General features: G+C 43.3%; 1 protein-coding gene across 5 annotated transcripts in view; it reads left to right on the forward strand.

Moving 5' to 3' along the window:
• Window positions 1-25,373, forward strand: part of FARP1 (FERM, ARH/RhoGEF and pleckstrin domain protein 1) — a 311,003-nt gene that overhangs the window by 205,863 nt on the left and 79,767 nt on the right. For all 5 annotated transcript variants that reach the window (XM_019039583.4, XM_019039582.4, XM_019039584.4 and 2 more), the window contains exons 4-5: window positions 20,964-21,006; window positions 23,702-23,780. In XM_019039583.4, coding sequence (XP_018895128.3) covers window positions 20,964-21,006; window positions 23,702-23,780 — 122 coding nt within the window. The remainder of the gene's footprint in view (window positions 1-20,963; window positions 21,007-23,701; window positions 23,781-25,373) is intronic.

Consider the following 25,373-nt stretch of genomic DNA (forward strand, 5'->3'; position numbering starts at 1 on the left):
ATTCCAGCTTGAGGAGGCAGGGGCATCCGTGGCATTCAGTGGAGACATCCAGCAGGCAGTGCCAGAAGGTGTATTTCCTGGAGCACGGGAAAGAGATCTGGGTAGAAATTTGGATTCAAGAATCTTGTGTTTATTATGAATGTCTGTCGAAGCTCTGAAACGGGATGAGAACATTCATTGTGAAGAGGTGGCCACAGGTGGGACGGCAGCATCTACGGGAAGAGCCGTCAGAGGCAGTGCAGATCGAGCCTGGCTCTGAGCAGAGCAGGTGACGAATGAACGGATCTGTCATGGGCCTAAAAATGAGAGCAAGTTGTATTTTCTCAATTTATTCCCACCTCCAAACACTCTGTCATTTTCTAGTTTGTACTTCAAATCCAAGATTCCCTGACTCCCAGCCCTTTTTACAGTGTGGATATGACCACAGACCTGCCAAATCTCATTCTGCCTTCTCCTATTCAGCTAACAATTATTTTGTGCCTACACTGTGTCTGGCATCAGACTTCACATGAAAGGTGAGATAAAGTGACAGCTAGCAAGAAGTAGTTATGGTTTCCATTCACTAGGCACACACAGCTTCTTAAGAGAGTCCAGGAAACAATTAGAGTGTAGCAAGTTCTGTGGAATATTGTTTCATGCTCTTATTTCATGGTAAAATAATGATTCTCAAAACACCTGAAGATACCGTTATCTCATTATTTCTAACAACCCCGTTCTGTGCCTGCCTGAATTCCTTTAAGCTCCTGATGGCTTTCCTGACTCCAGTCTTGCCCAATTCCAGTCCTGCAGGAGCTGTTTGTCCAAACCAGAAATCGGCAGCAGTGTTTGGGCTTCACAGCTGAGGGCGCTAAGATTCTAAGAATTTCCCCATGTCTGAATCTACCAGTTAGCTAATGGCACAGCTGAGATTCTGTGTTCTTCTGACTCCAAGTTCAGTGTCTCTTCTGTTAACCATAGGTGCTTCTCTTTTGCTAGAATTTGTAAGCCTGTTGTTCTTTCTAGGTACTGGGCAGGGCTGACTTCTTTCAAGTTGTTACCAGGCTTGACTTTTATGATTTCACTCCATCCTTACACTATTGTTTAGGAATGTATTCAACTGCAAAATAAAACCCATTGTTGATGACTTAAATAAGTAAGTGTTTGTCACATGTCACACAAAAGCCGCCGCATGAGTGCTTCCTATGTGCTGGAGTGTTCTAGTCCCTATGGGTACAGCAGTACGCATGACCCACGTTCTACAGCAGGGGTCACACCTTATTTGTAAAGGGCCAGATAGTACTGTAGGCCTTATAGGCCATGCAGTCTCTGCTGCAACTATTTGAATCTCCCCTTATCATGCAAAAGCAGCCATAGATAATATGTGAATGAATACATGTGTTTGTTCCAGCAGAACTTCATATAACAGGAAGCCATAGTCGGCCAACGCATGCTCTAGAGAGTGATAAGTGCCAGGCACCGTGCTAGGTTCACATACAGTGTTTCATTTATTCCTGCAACGGTGCATTATAGCCCCTTTTTCTGATGCGGAAGTTAAGCCTTAAAGAGGTTAAGTTGTTCCCCCAAAGGCACACAGCAAAGAAATGGGATTGAAGCTCGGATCTGTAGAAGTGCCTGCCCTCAGTCATCATCTTGTTCTGACCATATCACTAAACTGACTTGACTCTCTGTTAATTACTGAATTCCAGCCTGAGCTAATTGCATATAATTTTTTTTTTTTTTTTTTTTTTTTTGAGATGGTGTCTTTCTCTGTCGCCCAGGCAGGAGTGCAGGAATGCAGTGGTGCGAGCTTGGCTGACTGCAACCTCTGCCTTCTGGGTTCAAGCAATTCTCCTGCCTCAGCCTCCTGAGTAGCTGGGATTACAGGTGCCCACCATCACGCCCGGCTAATTTTTGTATTTTTAGTAGAGATGGGGTTTCACCATGTTGGCCAGACTGGTCTCGAACTCCTGACCTCAGGTGATCGCCCACCTCAATTTTTAAAAGTTCTTTTGAGGCCGGGTGTGGTGGCTCATGCCTGTAATCCCAGCACTTTGTGAGGCTCAGGCAGGAGGATCACTTAAGGTCAGGAGTTTGATACCAGCCTGGCCAACGTAGTGAAACACCATCTCTACTAAAAATACAAAAACTAGCTGGGTGTGGTGGCGCACGCCTGTAGTCCCAGTGACTCAGGAAGCTGAGGCAGGAGAATTGTCTGGACCCAGGAGGCAGAGGTTGCAGTGAGCTGAGATCGTTCCACTGCACTCCAGTTTGGGTGACAGAGTGAGATTCCATCTCAAAAAAGAAGTTCTTTTGATAGAATCGATCTGTGGTAATTGAGGGGATGCCGTAAATGACCGGAGGAGTTACAGGGATTGCTGCCAGGGTCTTGGCTGTGTTCTCTCTCTTGATCTGGATGCTGGTTCTGTGGATACAATCAGTTTGTAAAAATCCAGTGAGTTCTGCCTTACAACATGTGACATCGATAACTTCAATAATAGTTATAGATCCAAATGCAATGAAAGTTCCAAAATGCAATGAAAGCACGCAATAGCAGAAATGATGACCAAAAGGTCATCAGACAGAGTCTATTTTGGAAGTGCCACAGGCCAGTCTTGCTTGTATGAACTGAGGAAGAGCATCTCACCTTGTGAGTATCGTAAGCACCAGCTGGATTTTCCCCTCTGCCCCAGACACAGTTGCTTGACAATGTCTCTTAGCGTGCAGCCCAGTGTCTGGGATCCATTAAAGTGTTCCAAAAGCATTATTTATGGAAACTTGTTACCATCGTCATCTTCATAGTTATTATTTTTTAAATTGTGATCAAAAACAAGTAACACATTTGTAACCATTTGTAAGTGTGTAGTTCAGAAGTGTTAACTACATGTACTTTGTCGTAGAGCAGATCTCTAGAATTTTTTTATCTTGTGAAGTGGAAACTCTACACCCACTGAATAACTCCCCAGTCCCCCTTCCCCAGCCCCTGTTCTGCTTTCTGATACTGAGTCTATCTACTTTAGACACGTCATCAAGTAAGTGGAATCGTGTGGTCTTTGTCTTTTCGTGACTGGCTTATCTCACTCAGCATAATGTCCTCGAGGTTCATCTGTGCGGTGGCATACAAGAAGATTTCCCTCCGTTTTAAGGCCAAATACCATTTCCATTGTGTATATTCACCGCGTCTCCAGTATCCATTCCTCCATGGATGGACACTTACATTGCCGCCACCTCTTGGCCGTTGTGAGCCATGCTGCAATGAACGTGGGTGTGCCATCACTATTATTTTTTAATATCACCATCGTGACTATCACCTCTGCCAGTCTTCATTTGGGAGACTGTGCACCCGTCTTCCAACCTGGGAAAAAGCATGGTTGGTTTCAAAATGCCCAATCATAGGGCTGTAACAACTGGGTTCACCCCATTTCTCTGTGTGTGATGCGTGGGAAACTAGTTTCCCCAAAGCACCTGGCATGTCAGGTTGTGAATCCTTGTCTCTAGGCAATAAGTTGTTGAATTTAGGCAGCTTGAATTTCTGCCCGGCCTTCTGTCTTGCTTCTCATCATTTCTGTCTTATAAATACCCAAGTCAGAGCCTTATTCATAGTAAGGATGTGAAGGAGTTTAAGGGGAAAATAAGGGTTTTTCATAGTCTAAGATGTGTTTCTCAAGATTGTAAATAAACTACTGATCATTATGAAATAATTATGTTCTACCCTTAATTAGACTTGTCCCAAGGCTTGTCAATTAAAAGAATTGATTGCAATGTTGACACGCAAGTTTGGCCTGCTCTTGCCCTTGGCTCTTGTCTTGCTCTTGCTGTTGTCCAGCACTGTCCCTAAAGGATCACTCCACAACAGAACAGTGTTTTAATCAGCTGTTTAAAAGTCTAGATTGAGCTTTCCATGGTAGAAACACTACTGATCATGGGAATCAAGACCCCGTGCTTAATATGGCTGCTAATTGGTACATAGAGTCTGAAGGCTGGGAAAGGGCCAGAAAGCCATTAGATTGCCACGGGGGCAAGTTCCGGGAGCTGGCCAGGGGACTCCCTCGAAACGGACTTCGCAGGATTCTTGCTAAAACTGGACACGGAAGCCTGAGGCTGAGGCCTCATGGAGAAGAGGAGCCTGGCTGAAGTTCAGGCCTGGTGAGAGGCTTCGTTACACTCAACTCTGTCTTCACAGAGCAGAAGCATCCGTAGACGATGTGAAATGAATGGACGTGGCTGTGTTCCAATACAGCTTTATTTATGGGCACAGAGATTTGGCTTTCATATAGTTTTCACATATCACGAAATGTGATTCTTTTGAATTTTTTTTTAACCACTGAAAAATGTAAAAGCCAATCTCTGCTTCGGACCTGTGCCAGAACAGGGAGTAGCCTGGCCGGATTTGGCCCATGTGCCGTAGTTTGCCAATCTCTGTGGTAGGTATTCTATCACCCAAATTTTACAGTGAGCAAATCCAGAGAAGTAATGTGCCCAATCCTTAACAATGAAATGTGTAACCAGGATCCACACAGAGCCTCTCTTAGCCAAAGCTCATGTTCTGTATGTCGCATGTGGCTGCCTGTCCTTGGATCTCGCGTCGGAAAGAGCTGCACAAACCGTAACAGCAGAGATAGTTGTATGCGGAAAATTTATCTCATTGGCCTATTGAGGCTAGCTGGAAAAGCTCTGCATTGTGGCTTGTATATCTGTTTAAACATTCGCTTTGTCATTTAGCTGCTAGGTTGATTCTTAACTTCCTTGATTTTGTACTTCATCTGAGAAATGAGAGGAATAAATGACCATTTTACAAGGTTATTATGAGGGCTAATCAGATACTTTACAATGATGAGCCCAGCAGGTCTCATGGCACATAGTAAGCACTCAGATATCTGTTGTATTTCATTTTTGCAATCTAACTCAGAAACCAGTGAAGCCAGCCCACCACTGTTTTATTAAAATGACATTGCGGCTGGGTGGGTGGCTCATGCCTGTAATCCCAGCACTTTGGGAGGCCGAGGCAGGCAGATCACTTGAGGTCAGGAGATTGACACCAGCCTGGCCAACATGGTGAAACCCCATCTCTACTAAAAATACAAAAATTAGCCGGTTTGGTGGCACGCGTCTATATTCGCAGTTACTTGAGAGGCTGTGGCAGGAGAATCACTTGAACCCAGGAGGCGGAGGATGCAGTGAGCCGAGATCGCACCACTGCACTCAAGCTTGGCGACAGAGCAAGACTCCATCTCAGGAAAAAAAAAAAAAAAAAAGACAATGCTCACTGGCCTGATAAAAACAATTCTGGTTTCTTATAAATAAATACTGGCGAAGCTCCAGGAAGAAGATTGGCACCTTGTCATTCATTTTCTGTCTTCCATGCTAAAAGAAAAGCTTTGTCAATAGTGGGACTGCTTTTGAGGGGCCAGGAGGTCATGGAAACTGCAGTTCCCGGGGATGACAGGCATCCCTTGCTGGAGGTTTCTAGACCCCGCTGGAGTCAGACACACCTCCTTCATCTGTGCTTAGCCGCAGCGTCTGCCCTCGCTTCTTCCTAGGGGTCTGAGGACCTCTGAGGTGAGGAGGAGCTTTTTGAGGAACATGGGAGGTGTAAAGGATGGAGAATGTCACAGGATCGAGGACAGCCTGCAGGTGTGGGAAGCCAGCAGAGGTGAGGTTATACAGCGGCTCGGTCACCTCGCGGGGCAGCACCATCTGATGGTGACTGTGTTGACAGGCAGGTCCCCGGGGGAGGCAAACCTCCCCTCAAGCAGAGAGTCTGGGAGGACAGGCCCCTTGGAAAATACAGCTGTGGGAGATGCTCCAGCTCTCAAGTGGGAAGGAGAATAACTGATTTTGGGGCTTTTAGTGTTTTGTTTGTTTAATTAATAGATTTAATATTTGTATTGCAGTTTTAAGTTGACAACAAAATTGAGCCAGAAGTACAGAGGTTCCTATATACTGCTCCCGCTCTGTCTGTACTTAGTGTCCCCCGTTACTGACACTGTGCCTTCGTGTGGCATGTGTGTCCTCGCTGATGGGCCAGTGTCAATCCATTATCATTCATTCACTGCGGTCCAAACTTGACATTAGGCTTCACTCTTGCTGTTGAACATTCTGTGGGTTTTGACACATGTATCTGGACTTGCATCTACCACAACAGTATTACACAGAGTTGTGTTACCGCCCTGATCCTTCCCTGTGCTCCTCCAGTTCATCGCTCTCTCCTCATGAGCCCCTGGCAACCCCTGATCTTTTCCCTCTGTACTTTTTAATTTTCTGTACTCTCTGACACCTGAGGGCTTGTTGACTGGGGAGCTACTTCCCCTCCCCGGGCTAGCCAATTCTTAGAGATGGCAAATGGCTCCCTGTGAGTGTACCTTTTATTTGCCAATTAACCAATCCAGAGGCCTATCCAGCCACCTCCTTCCTGCTGGTTCTGACACTCCAGGAGGCAACAGTCACCTCCAGGGCCAGGTACCCACAACCAGAGCCAGCCACACCCCAGAGCCCACAGAAATGATGCAGATGAGCCAGTGCTAAACCTGCTTACCCTGCCCAGCCTTGCCTCCCCTGCCCAGCCTCGCCTCCCCTGCCCAGCCTCGCCTCCCCTGCCCAGCCTCGCCTCCCCTGCCCAGCCTCGCCTCCCCACAGAAGCAATCCTGCCCTTGTTCCCCCTCCCCCTCTCCCTCTGCCTCCAGCCCAGCCCTGGTACTTCCTTGTGGAGTGGTGGGCCCCCTCCTCTTGGGAACTGTGAATAATAAACCCTCTTCTGAATGGCAGTGGCCTGCTGAGCTGTTGGCCGTATCATACCTGAATAAGAAATGTGCTTGTGTTAGGCCATTTGTGTTGCTATAAAGAAATACCTGAGGCTGGGTAATTTATAAAGAAAAGAGGTTTGGCCTGGCGCGGTGGCTCACGCCTGTAATCCCAGCACTTTGCGAGGCCGAGGCGGGCAGATCACGAGGTCAGGAGATCAAGACCATCCTGGCTAACAGGGTGAAACCCCGTCTCTACTAAAAATATGAAAAATTAGCTGGGCGTGGTGGCGGGTGCCTGTAGTGCCAGCTACTCCGGAGGCTGAGGCAGGAGAATGGTGTGAACCCGGGAGGCGGAGCTTGCAGTGAGCTGAGATCACGCCACTGCTCTCCAGCCTGGGCAACAAAGCAAGACTCCATCTAAAAAAAAAGAAAAAAAGAAAAGAGGTTTAATTGGCTCATGGTTCTGCAGGCTCTATAAGCATGGTGAGGCCTCAGGAAGGTTTTACTCATGGCAGAAGGTGAAGTAGGAACAGACGTGTCATGTCGCAAGAGAGGGAGCAATTGGGGGTGGGGAGGCACCACACACAAACAGCCGGATCGCCCATGAACTCTGCGTGAAAACATACTTATTACCCAAGGGGCTGGTGCTAAACCACTCATGAGGGACCCGTCCCCATGAACCAGTCGCCTCCCGCCAGGACCCACCCCCAACACTGGGAATCACATTTCAACAAGATTTGGAGGGGACAAATACCCAAACCATATCAGTGGTTAAAGAAAAAATACATAGAAATATTAATATGTTTCAAAATGGATATGCAGTTCTAAGAAGGTGGTGGTGGTGGTGGAAGCATAGTTTTTAGATCTTCTCAAACCCAAGGCCGTACATAAAGACAGCTACTTAGCAAAATCAAAAACCCACAGACAACATCTGTGGCAAAACTAGATGCCACAGTAAGTCCTAGATCCCAAAGAACAAGCAGCTGGAGACAGAACATCAGCCAGCCCCAAGGCCTGCACGCCATCGGTGTGTGTTTAGGAAGAAACGAGGAAACTATAGGGCATCTGATGGGTGGCAGAAGAGAACCCTCAAATTGCCACTGGAAATCACAGGGAAATGGTTTGAGAAGAGCAGCTGAAACGGGTAAGGCCTAACAGGGCTGGAGCAGCTGTGCTCCAGTGACCAGTAACTGCCCCTTGAGACAGGCCATCACTCAAGAGAGACTACTGAGAAGGGAGCCCAGATGGAACTGAGTTGGGACAACAGAGAGAAATGACAGAGAAGGGGAGGGCAATCGAGCCAGGGAACTTGAGAAAGCATGCTTCCATATCCTTCAACACTGTACAGAAACAATAGACAAGGAAGCTCTGGGAGCTTTGAAAAGCTACTCTGAACCATGACTTCTAAATAGGTTAGGAAACAATTTTCACATAAAAATGAGTAACAAAAATGTATCAAGGTCATAATGATATTTAAAAAACAGAGACTTCAATGTGTTCTTCCTGAGATACCACGTTTGGCCTTGCCAAAGGATCCAGGTGGATCCAGCTGCCAAACTGTAGAAACTACAGGGAAGATGATCATGTTGAAGAGTACTGTGAGTGTGCAGTCAGCAAAATCCAAACTCCAGGAAACCCTACAAGTCAACAGTGAGGAAAAGAAAGAGATGGAAGAGGAAGCTATAGATTAAACAATATAAACTCCTGCCCTCTACAAGTAACCTCTATGCAGAGTTTCAGAGTAACTGCATATGTTTGTAATGTTTTATTTCACCACATGGTGCATCTTTATACACTAGAGTTTAGTCTTAAGACTATAAAGACTAAGCAATTTGGGGGTGGGGGCACCACACACTTTTAACCAGATCTCCCATGAACTCTGAGTGAAAACATATTTATTACCCAAGGGGATGGTGCTAAGCCATTCATGAGTCTCAAGGCCAGAGTGGTTTAGTCTTAAGACTAAACTCTGGTGTATAAAGATGCACCATGTGGCAAAATAACACATTACAGACTTACGCAGTTACGATGAAACTCTGCATAGTGGTTACCTGTAGAGGGCGGGAGTTCAGTTTGGAAGGAGTTGACCAGCAGAGTTTGATTTCTTGACTTGGTTGATAGATACAAGGGTGTTTACCATCTAATAATTCACTAAGCTATACATTTGCTTTGTGCAGTATTATTATTATTACTTTTTGAGACAGAGTTTCACTCTTGTTGCCCAGGCTGGAGTGGAGTGGCGCAATCTCGGCTCTCTGCAACCTTCGCCTCCCAGGTTCAAGTGATCCTCCTGTCTCAGCCTCCCGAGTAGCTAGGATCACAGGCATGTGCCACCATGCCCAGCTAATTTTGTATTTTTAGTAGAGATGGGGTTTCTCCATGTTGGTCAGGCTGGTCTCGAACTCCTGACCTCAGGTGATCAGCCTGCCTCGGCTTCCCAAAGTGCTAGGATTATAGGCATGAGCCACCACACCCAGCCTGCTTTTTGTAGTTTTAAGCATCTGTTTATTTTAATATTAAATATTTTTTAAAGGTTGAAAAGGAAAAAGGTATACAGCAGAATAAGCAAATGATAGTTTAAAGGGTTGTATAGCATTTTGTCTATAGTTAACACTGTGTTGCATGCTTAAAATTTTGAGAGGGTAGATCTCATGTTAACTCTTCTTACCACAATTTTTAAGAGTTCAATTAACCGTAATACCCATGTGAAATCTTTTGAAATGAGTCATTCGAAGCTAATGAAAATTAAACAAATGATTTTAAAATAGTTTAAACTGAGTAATTGATGTTTTGCAAGGACCATGCCTGAGGTCTGCTGAATCCTGGTTAAGAAGTAAAGATTGTAGGTATTAAAGCTTCCCTCCAAGTCCGGGCTCCCTGAAACCCCACACATTGCATTGTAATATTGTCTTGGTTTGATTCCAAAGCTTCCCTTCACATATATCTCTAATACCACATCCTACTTAATGAGTTCAGTACACAAGTGCATAGGGATAGCCTGTACTACATTTGATTTTGTAGTTTGGTTTACAGATCTGTCTTTAATTTCTTTTTCATTTAAAGCTTTTTTGGTAAATACGTAAAACCATATTCTACGATTTTCAGTTCAAATTTTATTAAACACAGATTCCCTTCACCAGATTAGTGTTGTCAAAAAGGGAAGGTAGGGAGAGGTAGTAGGATAGATGAAGAGAGACTTAGAGGACATAACCAGATATGAAACATGGTCTTGGTTTGGACATTAGTTTCGACAGATCATCAATAAGGACGTTCTTTAGTTAATTGAAGGAACTTGAATATTGCCTGAGTATTTGATGAGAGGAAAGTTTACAAAATGGAGAGTTACAAATCTTTGAAAAAAGAAGTAGCTGATAAAACAATTTTGAAAAGAGTCTGGTAGGATTCTTATTAAACTAAATATACACTAATTTTTTTGACACAGCAGTTCTACTCCTAAGTATTTACGTAAGAGAAATGAAAGCTTATGTCCATAAAAATAAGTATAAAAATATTCTTTGCAGTTTTATTCATAACTCCAAACTGGAAATCGCACATGTGCCATCAAGAGAAGAATGGATAAACAGACTATGGTATACTACATTATGTAGAGGGAAAGAAGTCTTAGACAAAATTATATTTTCATTTATCCAAAGTTCTTAAGCTTTAGGTAATGAGCACTTGAAACATAGCTAGTGCAAATTGAAATGTAATCTAAGTATGAAATAGACATGGAATTCCAAAGAGTAGCAAAGAAAGCAAAGCAAAAGCAAAAGCTTTGCAAAGAAAGCAAAATATCTCATTAATCATGTTTTTATACTGATTACATATTTAATTGATAATATTCTGCACAGATGGGGTTAGATAAAATATGAAAACATTTTTAAAATTTTATTTTGGTGACCAGGCAAGATGTCTCACGCCTGTAATCCTAGCGCTTTGGGTGGCTGAGGCATGTGGATCACTTGAGCTCAGGAGTGTAAGACCAGCCTGAGAAACATGGTGAAACCCCTCTACAAAAAATACAAAAATACAAAAACTAGCATGGTGGCTCACACCTGTAGTCCTAGCTACTTGAGGGGGCTGAGGCAAGAGGATCACTTGAACCCAGAAGGTAGAGGTTTCATTGAGCCAAGATCGCGCCACTGTACTCCAGCCTGGGTGACAGAATAAGACCCTGTCTCAAAAAAATAAAAAATCTCATTTTGGTTTTTAAAAAGTATATGAATGTTTATATTCATACACATCACATATAATGAGAGATATGGAAATGTATGTACTAAGGCAGTGGTTCTTAAAGCATGGTCCCCAGACCAACAAGCAGCATCCACATCACCTGAGAACTGGCTAGGAATGCACATTCTCAGGGCCGCATCCCAGATTAGGAACTCTGGGAACAGGGCCCAGTGGTGTATGTTTGAACAAGCCCTTACTTAGGGCAATTTTAATACATGCTCAACTTTGAGAACCACTTCCCTAAAGTGTTAATAATGATGATCTCCTAATGGTGAAAAACATATTTTTAAAAATTTTCCTTATTTGAATTATCTAATTTCCTAGATTACATATGTTTAAATTGTAATAGATTATTTTTAAAATTAATAGGGTTTTTTTGTGACATCCCACAAAGGTTGATTTCTTTGTGGCATCCACAAATTGTGTTTTCATTTTCAATACTTTCCCATTTCCCCTTGGTTTCTTCTTTATTTAAAAGTATGGTATTTCATTTCTAAATCTATGGGAGATTTTTCACAAATTCTTCAATTGTTGCTTTATTATTGAATTCCATAGTGGTCAGAAATCATAGTTCATATGACATGAAGCTTTTAAAGTAATTTACTGATACTTGTTTTATGGTCCAGAATATGTCTTATGTTGGCAAATGTTTTACATGCACTTGGAAAAGACTGTATGTTCTGTGTTGGGTAGGATATTCAATATATTTCAATGAGGTTACGTTGGTTGATACTGTTGTTCAAATCTATTATTTATTTTCTGCCTACATACTAATATTGAGAAAGAAATATTAAAAATCTCTGTAATTATAATTGTTGATTTGTCTACAGTCATGCGTCACTTAACGATGGGTATATGTTCTGAGAAATGTGTTTTTAGGCAATTTCATTGTGCGAACATCACAGAGTGTACTTACACAAACAGGTGGTGTAGCCTACTGCACACCTAGGCTATACGGTTGTCTCTATAGCATATTACTGAACTGAATACAATAGGCAATTATAATGGTAAGTATTTGTGTTTCTAAACTAAAAAAGGTACAGTAAAAAATACAGCATTATAATATATACCACTGACGTATTATGCGCCTGTTCTTGACTGAAATGTCACTATGCAGTACATGACTGTTTCTCCTTGCAGTCTCATCAGTTTCCTCATCATGTATTTTAAAATTGTTATTAAATGTATAAATATTTAAGATGGTTTCGTGCTCTTGACTAAGTGACTCCATTATCATTAAGAAATTACCCTTCTAAAATTTCATTTATTTATTTATTTATTTTTGAGACAGCCTCGCTCTGTTGCCCAGGCTGGAGTGTAGTGGCACAATCTCAGCTCACTGCAACCTCCGCCTTCCAGGTTCCAGTGATTCTCCTGCCTCAGCCTCCTAACTGGGACTACAGGTGCCCGCCACCACGCCCGGCTAATTTTTGTATTTTTAGCAGAGACAGGGTTTCACCATGTTGGCCAGGCTGGTCGCGAACTCCTGACCTCAGGTAATCCACCTGCCTCAGCCTCCCAAAGTGCTGGGATTAGGCATGAGCCACTGAGCCTGGCCAAGAAATTACCCTTTTTAAAATCCCCAGCAATATTCTTTATTCTGACATCTGCATTGTCCAACACTAATATAGCCACTTCAGTTTTTAAATTATTATTTTTTAGTATGGTATACTTTCACCCTTTTTTGTTTAACTTATTTGTGTCTTTACATTAGCAGTGTATTTTTGTAGGCAGCATATACTTGCTTTTTTCTTTTTTAATCCAGACTAACAATCCTTGCCTTTTAATGGGGGTGGAGGGGTTAGACCATTTACATTTAATGTGATTATTGATATAGTTTAAATTGAACACCTTGCTGTTTGTTTTCTTTTTGTCTAGCCATCATCTTTTGTTCCTTTTATCTGCCTTCCTTTCAATTGAAATTTTTTGATGACTTCATTTTATATCCTTTGTTGTTATCCTTCCTTTTGCTTATAGTAGCAGTTTTCTGAGAACGTATTGACAATGGTAAGTGAGGACTTACTGTACATTAGGCTGCTTAAAGTGTTCTACAGTTTTGTTGCTTTTTAAATTTTGTGTGTGTTTCATTTTGGATTATTTCTATTGTTAGGTCTTCAAGTTTACTAATATTTTCTTCTGCAGTGCTGATCTGCTGTTACAGTCATCCAGAGAGCATAACATTTTATATCTCACAGTATAGTTTTCACTGTAGAAGTTTAGCTTGGATCTTTTTTTATATCTTCCATATCTCAACTTTTCAAACATATGGAATATAGTTAGAATAATTATTTTCGTGTCCTTCTCTATGGAGTCTGTCATTCATGTGAGTTCTAGGTTAGTTTTTATTGATTTTTGTTGTTTCCTTGTGGGTCGCATTTTCCTGCTTCTTGTACCTGATTTTTAAAAATTGGATGTCAGATATGCTGCATACTTCTGTATTACTGTAAGTTTTATTGAATTTTTTCTGGGATATAGTTATTTGGAAGCGATTTGATCCTTTTGGATTTGGTTTTTAAGACTTGTTAGCCTGGACACTGTAGGGCATAGTCTGGGGTGAATTGTTCCCGACTACTAAAGTGTGACTCTTCAGCGTTCTGCCAAGGCCCCAGGAATCATGAGGTTTTCCAGACTGGCTGATGGGAATAGGTAGTATTCCTGGCCCCCTGTGAGCACCAGGCACTGTTACCTCTAATACATTTCTGTTTTTTTTTTTTTTTTTCCTGACCTTGACTACTTCCCACACATTCAAGGATAACCCCCTGTGGCTCTCCTAAGTTTTTTTTGGGTATCTCTCTACTCCCTGGTACTCTGTCCTGTGAACCCGCATCCCTTTGGCCCCCCTGAACTCTCCCCTCCATCTCTTCCACTCATGGATTTGGCCACATCCTACCTGTGTTCCTCCTTCCTACGCCAGAGCCTGGAAACTCACTCAAGGCAGCAGGCTCGGGCGCTCACAGGGATCGCATTTTCATTTTCCTGTCTCTTGGAGATCACCGTTTCTCACTGCTTGGTGTCCCATGTTTTCAGATCTGTTGTGTTATATATTTTCTCCATTTTTGGAGTTGCTTTGTATAGGACAATAAATCCAGTCCCTGTTACTCTATTTTGACCAGAAGTGAAAATCTCTAGAAAGTGATAGGTGTTTACAAGGAAAGCCACACTTAACATATCTTCTAAATATAACCAAATGTAAAATTAATAAAGTAAAATAATTTTTAAAATTACTTTGAAACAAATTATTACAAAGAATTCAAAGTAAAGTTTTTTTGTTTCTTTCTTTTTCTTTTTTTCTTTTTTCTCGCTCTGTCACCCAGGCTGGAGTGCAATGGCGCGATCTTGGCTCACTGTAATCTCCACCTCGCAGGTTCAAGTTATTCTCCTGCCTCAGCCTCTCGAGTAGTTGGGACTACAGGCACCTGCCACCACGCCCAGCTAATTTTCTTTGTATTTTTTGTAGAGACGGGGTTTCACCATGTTAGCCAGGATGGTCTCGATCTCTTGACCTTGTGATCCGCCTGCCTCAGCCTCCCAAAGTGCTGGAATTACAGACGTGAGGCACCGCGCATGGCTCTTTCTTTTTCTTTTAGGAGTCAACTGCAGAAAGACTAATTTGTTGCAATGAATTGTAGACACTGGATATTTTTCTATGACAAATATTTTCTTGGCTCCTATATGTGTTACAGTTGATAGGTTGTTTTTGTCATATGCTGTTTTGGTAGTTAAGAAGAGAACTGAACTTTTGTTGAGTCCTTTAGCTTTGGAGGGAAGCATATTAGTCTTGGATTCAGCTGGACTTGATGTCAGATTCCAGCTATGTGACATCGAGCAGCTTGAATAAGCCCTCTGAGCTTGCCTTCATTCATGTGTGAAATGACCACATTGTTGTGAATATTAAATGAGAATGTGTGAAGCACTTACCCACTGCCTGGCACACAGTAGGTGCTCAAGAACTATTAGTCCCTTCCCTGCCCCTGCTCTCATATCAAATAATTGATTATCTTTTAATAAGACCCTTTCCAAAACACCTCAAACATTCCAGTTGCTTATGAAATCCACCTAAAACATCACCCACCAAAATAATCGGGGGAAAAAGGATGTTTTGAGAAAGAGGAGAACAGCTTTGGGGATAGTGATTCAGCTTGCCCTGCCTTTGATACGTTGGCCTTAATATCTCCTCTCACTTCCGAGTACAGCCACACGCCACATACTGACCTCGTGGATGACAGACTGCATGTACGATGGTGGTCCCATGAGATTATAATCTTGGGTCTTCACTGTACCTTTTCTGTGTTTAGATGCACAGGTCGTTGCCACTGTGTTGGAGTTGCCCTCAGTATTCAGCACAGTAAGCAGTTGTGCAGGTTTGCAGCCTGACAGCAGTAGGCTGTACCTGGCCTTGGTGAGTGGTAGGCTATGCCACCTAGGTGTGTATAAGTTCACTGTATGATGCTCACACAACGCCAAGGTCACCTAATGATGTGCAAAGCACGCATGTGTTCCAAACGGGGAAAGTAGCATTAACAGGGCATCAGAGACAAATCGGATTGGAGGAAAGAAAACAGGGCGCCTGACTGAAATGGAGCAAGATGGGCTCAAAGGTGGTATTGCAGCTGAATTGTGGAAGAACAGTGCTACGGGCTGAATTTGTCCCCTCCAAAATTGTGTGTGTTGAAACCCTAACCCTGAATTCCTCAGAATGTGAGTGTATTCAGAGATCATGTTGCTTTTTTTTTTTTTTTTGAGATGGAGTCTCCTCTGTCACACAGGCTGGAGTGCAATGGTGCTGTCTCAAATCACTGCAAGCTCCGCCTCCTGGGTTCAAGCAATTCTCCTGCCTCAGCCTCCCGAGTAGCTGGGATTACAGGCATGCACCACCACGGCTGGCTAATTTTTATACTTTTAGTAGAGATGGGTTTTCGCCATGTTGGCCAGGCTGGTCTCAAACTCCTGATCTCAGATGATCCACCCACCTCGGCCTCCCAAAGTGCTAGGATTACAGGCGTGAGCGTTCAGCTTAAGTCTCTGAAGGGGTGATTAAGTTAAAGCGAGGCCCTTGGTGTATGTAGGCCCTACTCCTTAAAAGAGGCCACTTGGACACAGACACTGGAAATGCTCGCACAGGGGAAAGACCAGGCAAGGATGCAGCGAGGTGGCAGCTGTCCAGAAGCCAGGGATGGCGGCTCTAGGAGAACCCACAGCTGCTGGCACCTGCAGCCTCCAGAATGGTAGGGGAATAAATTTCTGTAGTTAGGCCATCCAGTCTGTGGTACTTCGTTATGGCAGCCTCAGCAAACTAATAAATACAGTAGGCCTTCAAACCCTGGCAGAGGCGCCTGGGTTCAGTAAGCAGGTGCATCTTTGAATCCTACTGATGGGCAATGAGATTTCTCTAGAGGTCCATTCATTTCAGCCAGATGCCTTTCCAGTCAGGCCATGTGGATGTGTGAGTGTGTTCAAGAGATCAGCGGCATAGATTTCAGTGAGAACAGGGGCTACGGTTTGGTTGAAGGGGTAGGGGTTTGGGGTTAAAGAGATCATAACAAATGTGACCCTCTAGAGAAAGCTTATGGTGTTTTTGTTACCTTTTAACTCATCGGTAACTGGTTTCTGTGTGCTTAGGATGCGGGAAAAAGTGACTAGCCCAGGATGACCTAGTCCAGCTCCGCTCGCCTCCCTGTGACCCTCCCTGCATAGCAAAGGCCAGTGCTTTCACTGCAGTTGAGTGGCAACCTCTTTTTTCTTTTTGCTGCTCCCAGCTCATCCATTTCTAATGGTTTAAGTCCAGCGTGCCCCAGACCTTCTCCCTCAGCTCTGCAATCTCAATGGGAAACAGATAGGTCCTCACAGGCCATGCGTCCTCACCCAGCCTGGTTGCATTGGTGTGTGATCGGCTTCTTGCAGTGTTCCCGCTGCGGAGCTGCTGAACACACTGAATTACCCAGGCCCATCTTGTGCTCCCAGCCCCACGTGTTATAAAACCACATGCTCCCTTGGCTCAAATCGGTGCTTGTGTTTGATGCTTTCCACAGAAATGGCAGAAACAGAGGAGAGATGTTTAAAAACAATTCATAAAATAGGCAACTGCACTGCCAAAGTGTCATTGATTCGTCCTGGGGAGTTTGCAGAAGTTTAGGCTGGTTCTGTGGCCACCCTGGCAGTGGCAAGAGAGTTTAGTGGCCGGGACAGCAGGCTCCCAGTGCGCTCTCTGGTTAACTCACCCTCTCAGGCAGCATGACTGTTTGGAAACTTCTCCACTCTCCTGTATCCTCCAGCCCTCTGATTTTACAAGCGAAGCAGAAGGCATCAGAGAGGAATTTTCTTGTTTTCCTAACACAGAAAGGTGAACCTCCTTCGATCTGTCATTAGCCTGTCCCTATCCCTCTCACAGATCGAAGGAGGTTCATCCTCCTGTCATTAGCCTGTCCCTATCCCTATCCCTTAGGATGTTGTTTCCATCCTAAGCCAGTGTCCTGGGTTTTAGAGCTCTGTGTTCGCATCATCTCAGGTCTCTTTGGATATCGGTCATTGCCTCTTGCCCCTATTTTTAACCCCTCCCTTTCTTAAATACATGCAGGTCATTCCAGTTAAAAACAAGTAAATGGGTTGGGCAAAGTGGCTCATGCCTGTAATCCCAGCACTTTGGGAGTCCGAGGCAGGTGGATTGCTTGAGCCCAGGATTTCGAGACCAGCCTGGGCAACATGGCGAAACCCTGTCTCTACAAAAAATACGAAAGTTAGCCAGGCATGGTGGCATGTGCCTGTAGTCCCAGCTACCCGGGAAGCTGAGGTGGGAGGATTGCCTGAGCCTGGGAAGTTGAGGCTGCGCCACTGCACTCCAGCCTGGGTGACAGTGAGATGCTGTCTCAAACAACAACAAAACAAGCAAGTGAACAATACCCTTACCTGATTCCCCAGCCAGCTACCCCCCATTCTGTTGCCTCTTGCTTCACAGCCAAGTTTCTTGATGAAGCCATTCATCCTCTTCCCCATGTACCAGACGTTCAGACCCAACCCTGGGTCAAGTGACCTGCTGAATCACTGAATCAAGGACGGGTGTGAGTTTGAGACAGTTCTCAGTTTCTTCCTTTGCGGACACTGTCATCCCATGATGTCCATGACACAGTTCTCTCCTCCCTTTACTTCACGCCTCCTCTGCTCCTACCTGGCTGTCCATGGTGGACATATTGGCCAACGCTCATTCATTTTAATTCTTTAGACTCTACGCTGGCCGTCTTATCCTCCATGGAGTCATGGTGGTGGCAGCTTCTAAATGTGAGATGTCTTGCCCAGGCTTCTCCTCTGAGCTCCAGATGAATGTGTGTCATTGTTTGTATACTGTCTCTCCCTGTATGATCCAAGGGCACCTCAGAAAATTAACTCGGCTAGAACCTCTCAGTCCCAGTCATCCTGCAGTGCTTGCTATCTCTGGAGGTGGCACCAGTGTCTGCCCAGATGCCCGCTGCAGAAATCTCAGTGTCATTCCGGTTATTGTTACCTCCTTCCCTGGGCATCGTATCCATCAGTGCATTCCAATGGTTGTTACCTCTTCAGTTGTTCTTGAATCCACCTACTTTCTCAAACTCTACTTCTGCCATTCTGGTCCAAAATACCATCCTGTCTTGCCTGGACAATTGCCAACAGCTCAACCTGCATCCATTCTTGCTCCTTCTAACCTGTTCTCACGCTGCCAGACTCATCTTTTAAAAATACAAATCTAATCATGTCCTCCCCATGGGGTAGTTCCTTCCCATTGCTCTTAGGATAAGGACAAAGCATCTGAATGTGGCCTTGGCGGGGCCAGGCCTCTTCCTGACCCACCAGCCCTGCTCTGCAGCCATGGTGATCATCCGGGCATCAGGACTAGGGTTTTTACTGTCTGTTTTCATAGCTTCTGCTTGTCTTTCTTCCCTTTGAGATCTTAGCACAGGGTCATTTTCAGGGAAGCTTGCTCCCTACCTCTGCCCCTTCCATGTGTATTGCATATGTATAGAATTTTCTGCATATTGTGGTGTTTTGACATCTTAAAAGACCTTTCTGGCTAAGAAGAGACTGCAGCTTCCAGTGCTAGCCAATCCTTAGAGCTAGCAGGGCCCAGCTGGGGGTACCCACCTTTGATATACAAAGAAACCAACCCAGGGCTGCCTCCTTTATCTGACCTGCCCATCCCTGGGAGCAGTATTCCTCTGCCTGAATCATCTCAGCGCCTGGTAACAGGCAACTCCAGACCGCTCCTATAATTAAGAGATTGCCAAAATTGTTCCAACGGGCCAGTCCTAAACTGTGTACCCTGCCTTGCCCTGCCATGGAAATCTCAATAAAGGTCTAGGCTCTCCTGTGACTCCTGTCTTTTGAATTTATTTATTTATTTCTTTTTTCAAGACGGAGTCTCGCTCTGTCCCCCAGGCTAGAGTGCAGTGGCGTGATCTTGGCTTACTGCAACCTCCGTCTCTTGGGTTCAAGTGATTCTCCTGCCTCAGCCTCCCAAGTAGCTGGGATTACAGGTGCCCGCCACTGTGCCCAGCTAATTTTTATATTTGTAGTACAGATGGGGTTTCACCATGTTGGCTAGGCTGGTCTCGAACTCCTGAGCTTGTGATCCACCTGCCTCGGCCTCCCAAAGTGCTGGGATTACAGGTGTGAGCCACCGCACCTGGCCTGTCTTTTGATTTTTAATGCCTGCATGGTAATGTGTCATAACGATGTACATTATTCTACTTAATTTAGGTTACTGTAAAAATGTTTATGATGATAAAAATGCTGCAATTAGTATTCCTTGTGTGTGCAGAAATGCATAATTTCCCAAAGTGAAATGGCTGGGTAATACTTTTTAGGGCTTAGGTCCTGATTCTCTAATAAGTCTCCAGAAAAGTTGTACTAATCCATATATCTATCAGTAGAGTAAGATGGTGCCTGCTTCCCTGAACCCTGGCCAACTTTGGCTATTATAAAATATAAACATGCAAGCAAGTGTGTGTACAGCCATATCTAGATGGAAATTTAATGGGTGGAAATGGTATTTAATTGTTTTAATTTGCATTTCTAGTGCAAATCACTCCTGAACATCAACAGTTTTCTGTTAGCTGTTGGCATTTTCTCTTTGTAAATTATCTGTGGTTCTCAGCTTGATTTTCTAAAGGGCTGTTTCTCGTTTTCATATTTACTTATAAAACCCTCTTTCTATTAAGCACATTAACTTAGTTTTGTCATATATGCAAATATGAGCTTCTGTGGAACCCTTTCAAATGACTAGAAATTCAAGGGGGAGTTTAAAGAAAAAAACACATGAAATGGGATGGTCAACTTACATTTTATTAATAAGGGCAGCAGGTTTCTCTCTTCCTTGAAAATTTCGGTATCCAGACTGTGTGCCAAGAAGCAGATGTGTGAAAGAGAGTCTGGACTTTGAAGTTAGACTGGATTTCAGTCCTAGCAGTGTCACTCTCTAGCTGAGGGACCTGGGGCAAATTAGCCTCTGCAAGTCTCAGATGTCACTCCTGGGTAACAAGAATCCCTCTGGCCTTGTCTGGAGAGGTCAGTAGCTTATAGGTAGTGCATGGTGCAGAGGTGGTGTTCTGTAAATATTCATTCCCTTTCCGCATCCCTCAAAGATGTGCTGTTCTAGACACTCACACATCTGTGTATTCTGTTTCAATAAGGAATGTACGTATTTCACTCGGCTGGTAGTCACAAATGAAATCATTCATTAATATTTTCCAAATAGGTAAATATGATAAATGTATAAATGAGAATAGAAAACTTCTTAGTTAACCATGTGTATCTGAGTCTAGGAGCAATTTTAATTTTCAAGCTCAGGGATAATATCAGCAAATTAGGATCTGTTTTATAAAAGTGGTAGACAACGTAAGATCCGGCATTCTGGAGAAAAATGGAACAGACGGCCTCATATCCTCAAAAATATTTTGATTTTAAACAGCTTTAAACAAAATCTCAAAATACCTGCACTCTTTCATTGAGAACTTAGGTCTCAATCTGTTCTTTTTTCCCTTCTAGGTGTGGCTGGATCTCCTAAAACCCATTGTGAAACAGATTAGAAGTAAGTATATACCATATGTTTAATAGTGATGTGAAATCTGAAGCCAGACAGTTTCATGTCTAGACATCTCTTGCCCTGTGGCATGAAGCACTAGAAACACAAATTCTTCTACTCCATAATTGCTTTTCATCATCGACTAATCCATGTACTATTAAAATGTGTGTCTTCTGCAGTTTTAATGTGTAACAGTTTGGTAATCAAAACCGAGCTTGGAAAATAAAATATCATTTTGATTAACAACTGAAGCCTGCTATTATCTTAAACCCCAGAATAATTGAGCTTGTCTTGTCTATGCCATTGTTCCTTTCTGTCACTTTCGAAGGGAAGAGGTGGAGCCATTTATTCATAAAATTGTTTTTAGGTTTTTGGTCCTTCCTCTTCAAAGCCTGTGAAATCAGAATGCAGGTATTGTTTGGGAAAAAGAGCAGCCGAAAGTGTGAGTGTGTGTGTGTATGTGGTGTGTGTGTGGGGTGTGTGTGTGTGTGTGTGTGTGTGTGTGTGTGTGTGTTTCTGAGTAGCAAGCAGAGCCCTGAAGGGAGGCTGGCATGTATGCATTTAGACTGTGTGTTGGAAAGAAAAGATTAAGGAATGTGTAGGGGAGGAACAAAGAAAAAGAATGCTTCCTTTTTTTCTCTCTTCTTGTGTCTTCCCCTCTCTATGCTTTGAGTTAAAATTCAGCATCAAGCTCTGGTCCCAATGTCATCCCAAATGGCCCTTCAATGTAGTCAGAGTCTGGACAAAAATCTGAGAATACTGTATCCTTTTAGTTGAGCATGAAGCTTACAATACCTGTGGGATCATTTGTATGTCTGATTAAGAAACCCCACTGGGCCACTTACAGCAATTGATGTGGATGTAATAAACACGCAGCACTATTTCTGTGTGGCCCGTGTGCAATTGAAATTGATGTTGATCATCTACAATTTCAGTTAAGCAGTTACTTAAAATAATTATACTGACAATGAAATGGCCATCATTTAATATTTGCTGGGTGTCCTGAGCATGGCTGGCAGACAATGACTAGTGTTGGGGGCGAAGAGAAGCCCCCCAGCCTCATGGGCCCAGGCAGCATAGAGTCTAGGAGATCGACATTTGTCCCCCGCATGAAGGGAACTGCCAACCGTGGGAAGGTATATCTTTGGCGCAGACCTGAAGACAGAGTTGACTGTGGTTGGGTCAGAGCTGGAGCATTAGTGTAGTTGTCTCCTCCATATGCTGTGACAGGCCATGTGTGACAAAGCTGTCACTTGGCATTGAGTGCTAGCATCTTCCTAGTTTCAAGTTTTCTAAGGATCTGAGTAGCCACTCAGTGAAAATTGCAGAGAATAAGTGGCGCAGCCTCCTCGTCTTCCTCATTTTGCTGCTGTTATTTTGTGCTCCAGAATTGACATGTAAGAGTTTGTTAATTTTCATGCCTTGGTTTTTCCTCCCAATTTTGTACATATTGTCAACATCTTTATTGTATGTCATTTTTGCTTTTTTTAAACTTGAATATGTGATCACAGAAATTATAATACATAATTAGTATTTGTATATGATAGTGAAAAGTAAAACAGACATTTTTCTGCTTTTGTTATACGACAGCTAAAATTTAGATTTCATTATAGTACCTTATATTTCATAGAACATAAATGTATTGCTATCATTCCAAAGGGCAGACCTTTTAAGATGGCTTATATTGTAGCTTACACATCAAAACAAAAAAACTCCAACCCAAATCACAGACGATGATGATGATGATGATGATTGAGGTGGAGTCTTGCTCTCTCACACCAGGCTGGAGCGCAGTGGCACGATCTCTGCTCACTGCCATCTCCACTTCCTGGATTCAAATGAGTCTCATGCCTCAGCCTCCTGAGTAGCTGGGATTATAGGCGCCCGCCACCACGCCTGGCTAATTTTTGTATTTTTAGTACAGACAGGGTTTTGCCATCTTGGCCAGGCTGGTTTCAAACTCCTGGCCACAGGTGATCCGCCCACCTCAGCCTCCCAAATTGCTGGCATTACAGGTGTGAGCCACCGCGCCTGGCCACAGATTATTATTTTATAATCTGTTTGTCCTGTTTTCTTTTTTTTTTTTTTAATTCTGAAAAGTTGTTCATCTTATTCAATCTCTCCCTCCCGTCACTCCCTATCTACTTCCTGATTTTGTCTAAACTCATTGGTAAGAGGGTTTATAAGATACTTATAAAGGCCTTGGCTGGCTGAGACAAAGCCAGGGCCACGTCTGGTGTATGTTTTCCCCAGAGCTCAGAAGAGCACCTAGAGGCTGAAAACATATTTGACGAACATATTAGCAACTGTACCTTATAAATAGTTAAATATAATGAATTGCATAACTGATGTATGTTTTCATTATTTGGGTAAAACTAGCCAATTAGATACATTTTTGAAGACAAATGACTTTATTTTAAAAAACCTAGATAAAATTTAAGTCTGCAGAGAAAAAGTTTAATAGCTCTGTGTAGTACTTTTGTCACAGTATTTTTTAAAAATGGATCTCTCTTTCCCCACAATATGGAAGTGTGAATTAGTAGCTGAACTTGGCCAGTTGTTAAGTGACTTGGAAAATGGCAGATGTGCACTTGGCAGCTTGGAATCAGATGCATTATTTGTATTTGTAAAGTCTTTTTCTTTAATGGCATTTGAAACACAAATCAGTAAATGCTTTACTTCTTTTTTTCTTCTTCTTTAGGGCCAAAGCACGTTGTTGTTAAGTTTGTGGTGAAATTCTTTCCGCCTGACCACACACAACTCCAAGAAGAACTCACAAGGTTAGTGGTTTGGAAACTGTGTATTTTTTGCTACAGAGTACAGAGGAAAAGAGAAAATGAATGTTCTCAATTGATGACACAAACATTTTCATAATGTTTACTTGACCAGCATCTGTTCTGTACTGAACAGTTTAACCTTCCTCTTTCCCAGCCCTGCTTACAAAAATGGGGGGAGAAGTACCGTTTTCCCTAAAACTTGGTTTCTTGAAGGTTGTGATATGAAGTGAATCTGGGCATATACTCTTGTTAATAGCGTATTTTCCATCTTATATGTCACATCATGGACTGTTCTGGATGTGAATCTCTTCTGTGAAACCAACATGTCAACTCAGAGTTTGTCTTTGCCGCTGCCATGGGTGGTAGATTTGGCAGGAACTGGAGGTCAGTTCTTTTCAAAGTGTGACCGAGTGGAAGAAGTGCAGGCATTAAGTCAGACCTGGCTTCGGCCACCATCCTGCCACTTGCTGTGACGGGCCAGTTACTTTCTCCCTTTGTGTTGCCGTTAATTCCCCTATTACAGTGTGGACTCTAATGTTTGCTTGGCCAGAGTGGTTTTGAGGATGAGTAGTATTATACTAGAGTAGCTGGGATCCAGTAGGGACAGTGTAAATGGTAACTGTCATCACCACCATTGTCACCATCACCATCACTGTTTTCATTGTCGTCACCATCATCATCACCATCGTCATTATCACCATCATCACATCATCACTTCTACTCATTTTATATATACTTTTTTTTTTTTTTTTTTTTGCAACAGTCTCTCTCTGTCGACCAGGTTGGAGTGCAGTGACGCAGTCTCAGCTCACTGCAACCTCTGCCTCCCGGATTCAAGCGATTCTCCTGCCTCAGCCTCCTCAGTAGCTGGGACTACAGGTGCCCACCACCACACCCAGCTAATTTTATATTTTTAGTAGAGACAGCATTTCACCATGTTGGCCAGACTGGTCTCGAACTCCTGACCTCAAGTGATCCACCTGCTTCAGCCTCCCAAAATGCTGGGATTATGTGCGTGAGCCACTGCGCCCAACCTCATTTTATAATTTGAGGCAAGACTGATGGTGTTCCAAAAGAGGGCAGAGCTGGCAGGAACATGTGTGGATAAAATGATTCCCTTTGAAGAGAATCCTTCAGAGGACACTAATCTAACCAGCCTAATTCTTTTTTTTTTATTTTATTTTATCATTATTATACTTTAAGTTTTAGGGTACATGTGCACAATGTGCAGGTTAGTTACATATGTATACATGTGCCATGCTGGTGTACTGCACCCATTAACTCCTCATTTAGCATTAGGTATATCTCCTAATGCTATCCCTCCCCGCTCCCCCCACCCCACAACAGTCCCCAGAGTGTGATGTTCCCCTTCCTGTGTCCATGTGTTCTCATTGTTCAGTTCACACCTATGAGTGAGAACATGCGGTGTTTGGTTTTTTGTCCTTGCGATAGTTTACTGAGAATGATGATTTCCAATTTCATCCATGTCCCTACAAAGGACATGAACTCATCATTTTTTATGGCTGCATAGTATTCCATGCTGTATGTGTGCCACATTTTCTTAATCCAGTCTATCATTGTTGGACATTTGGGTTT

The sequence above is a fragment of the Gorilla gorilla genome, chromosome 14 (assembly GCF_029281585.2).
Source record: "Gorilla gorilla gorilla isolate KB3781 chromosome 14, NHGRI_mGorGor1-v2.1_pri, whole genome shotgun sequence".
Taxonomy (NCBI): Eukaryota; Metazoa; Chordata; class Mammalia; order Primates; family Hominidae; genus Gorilla; species Gorilla gorilla.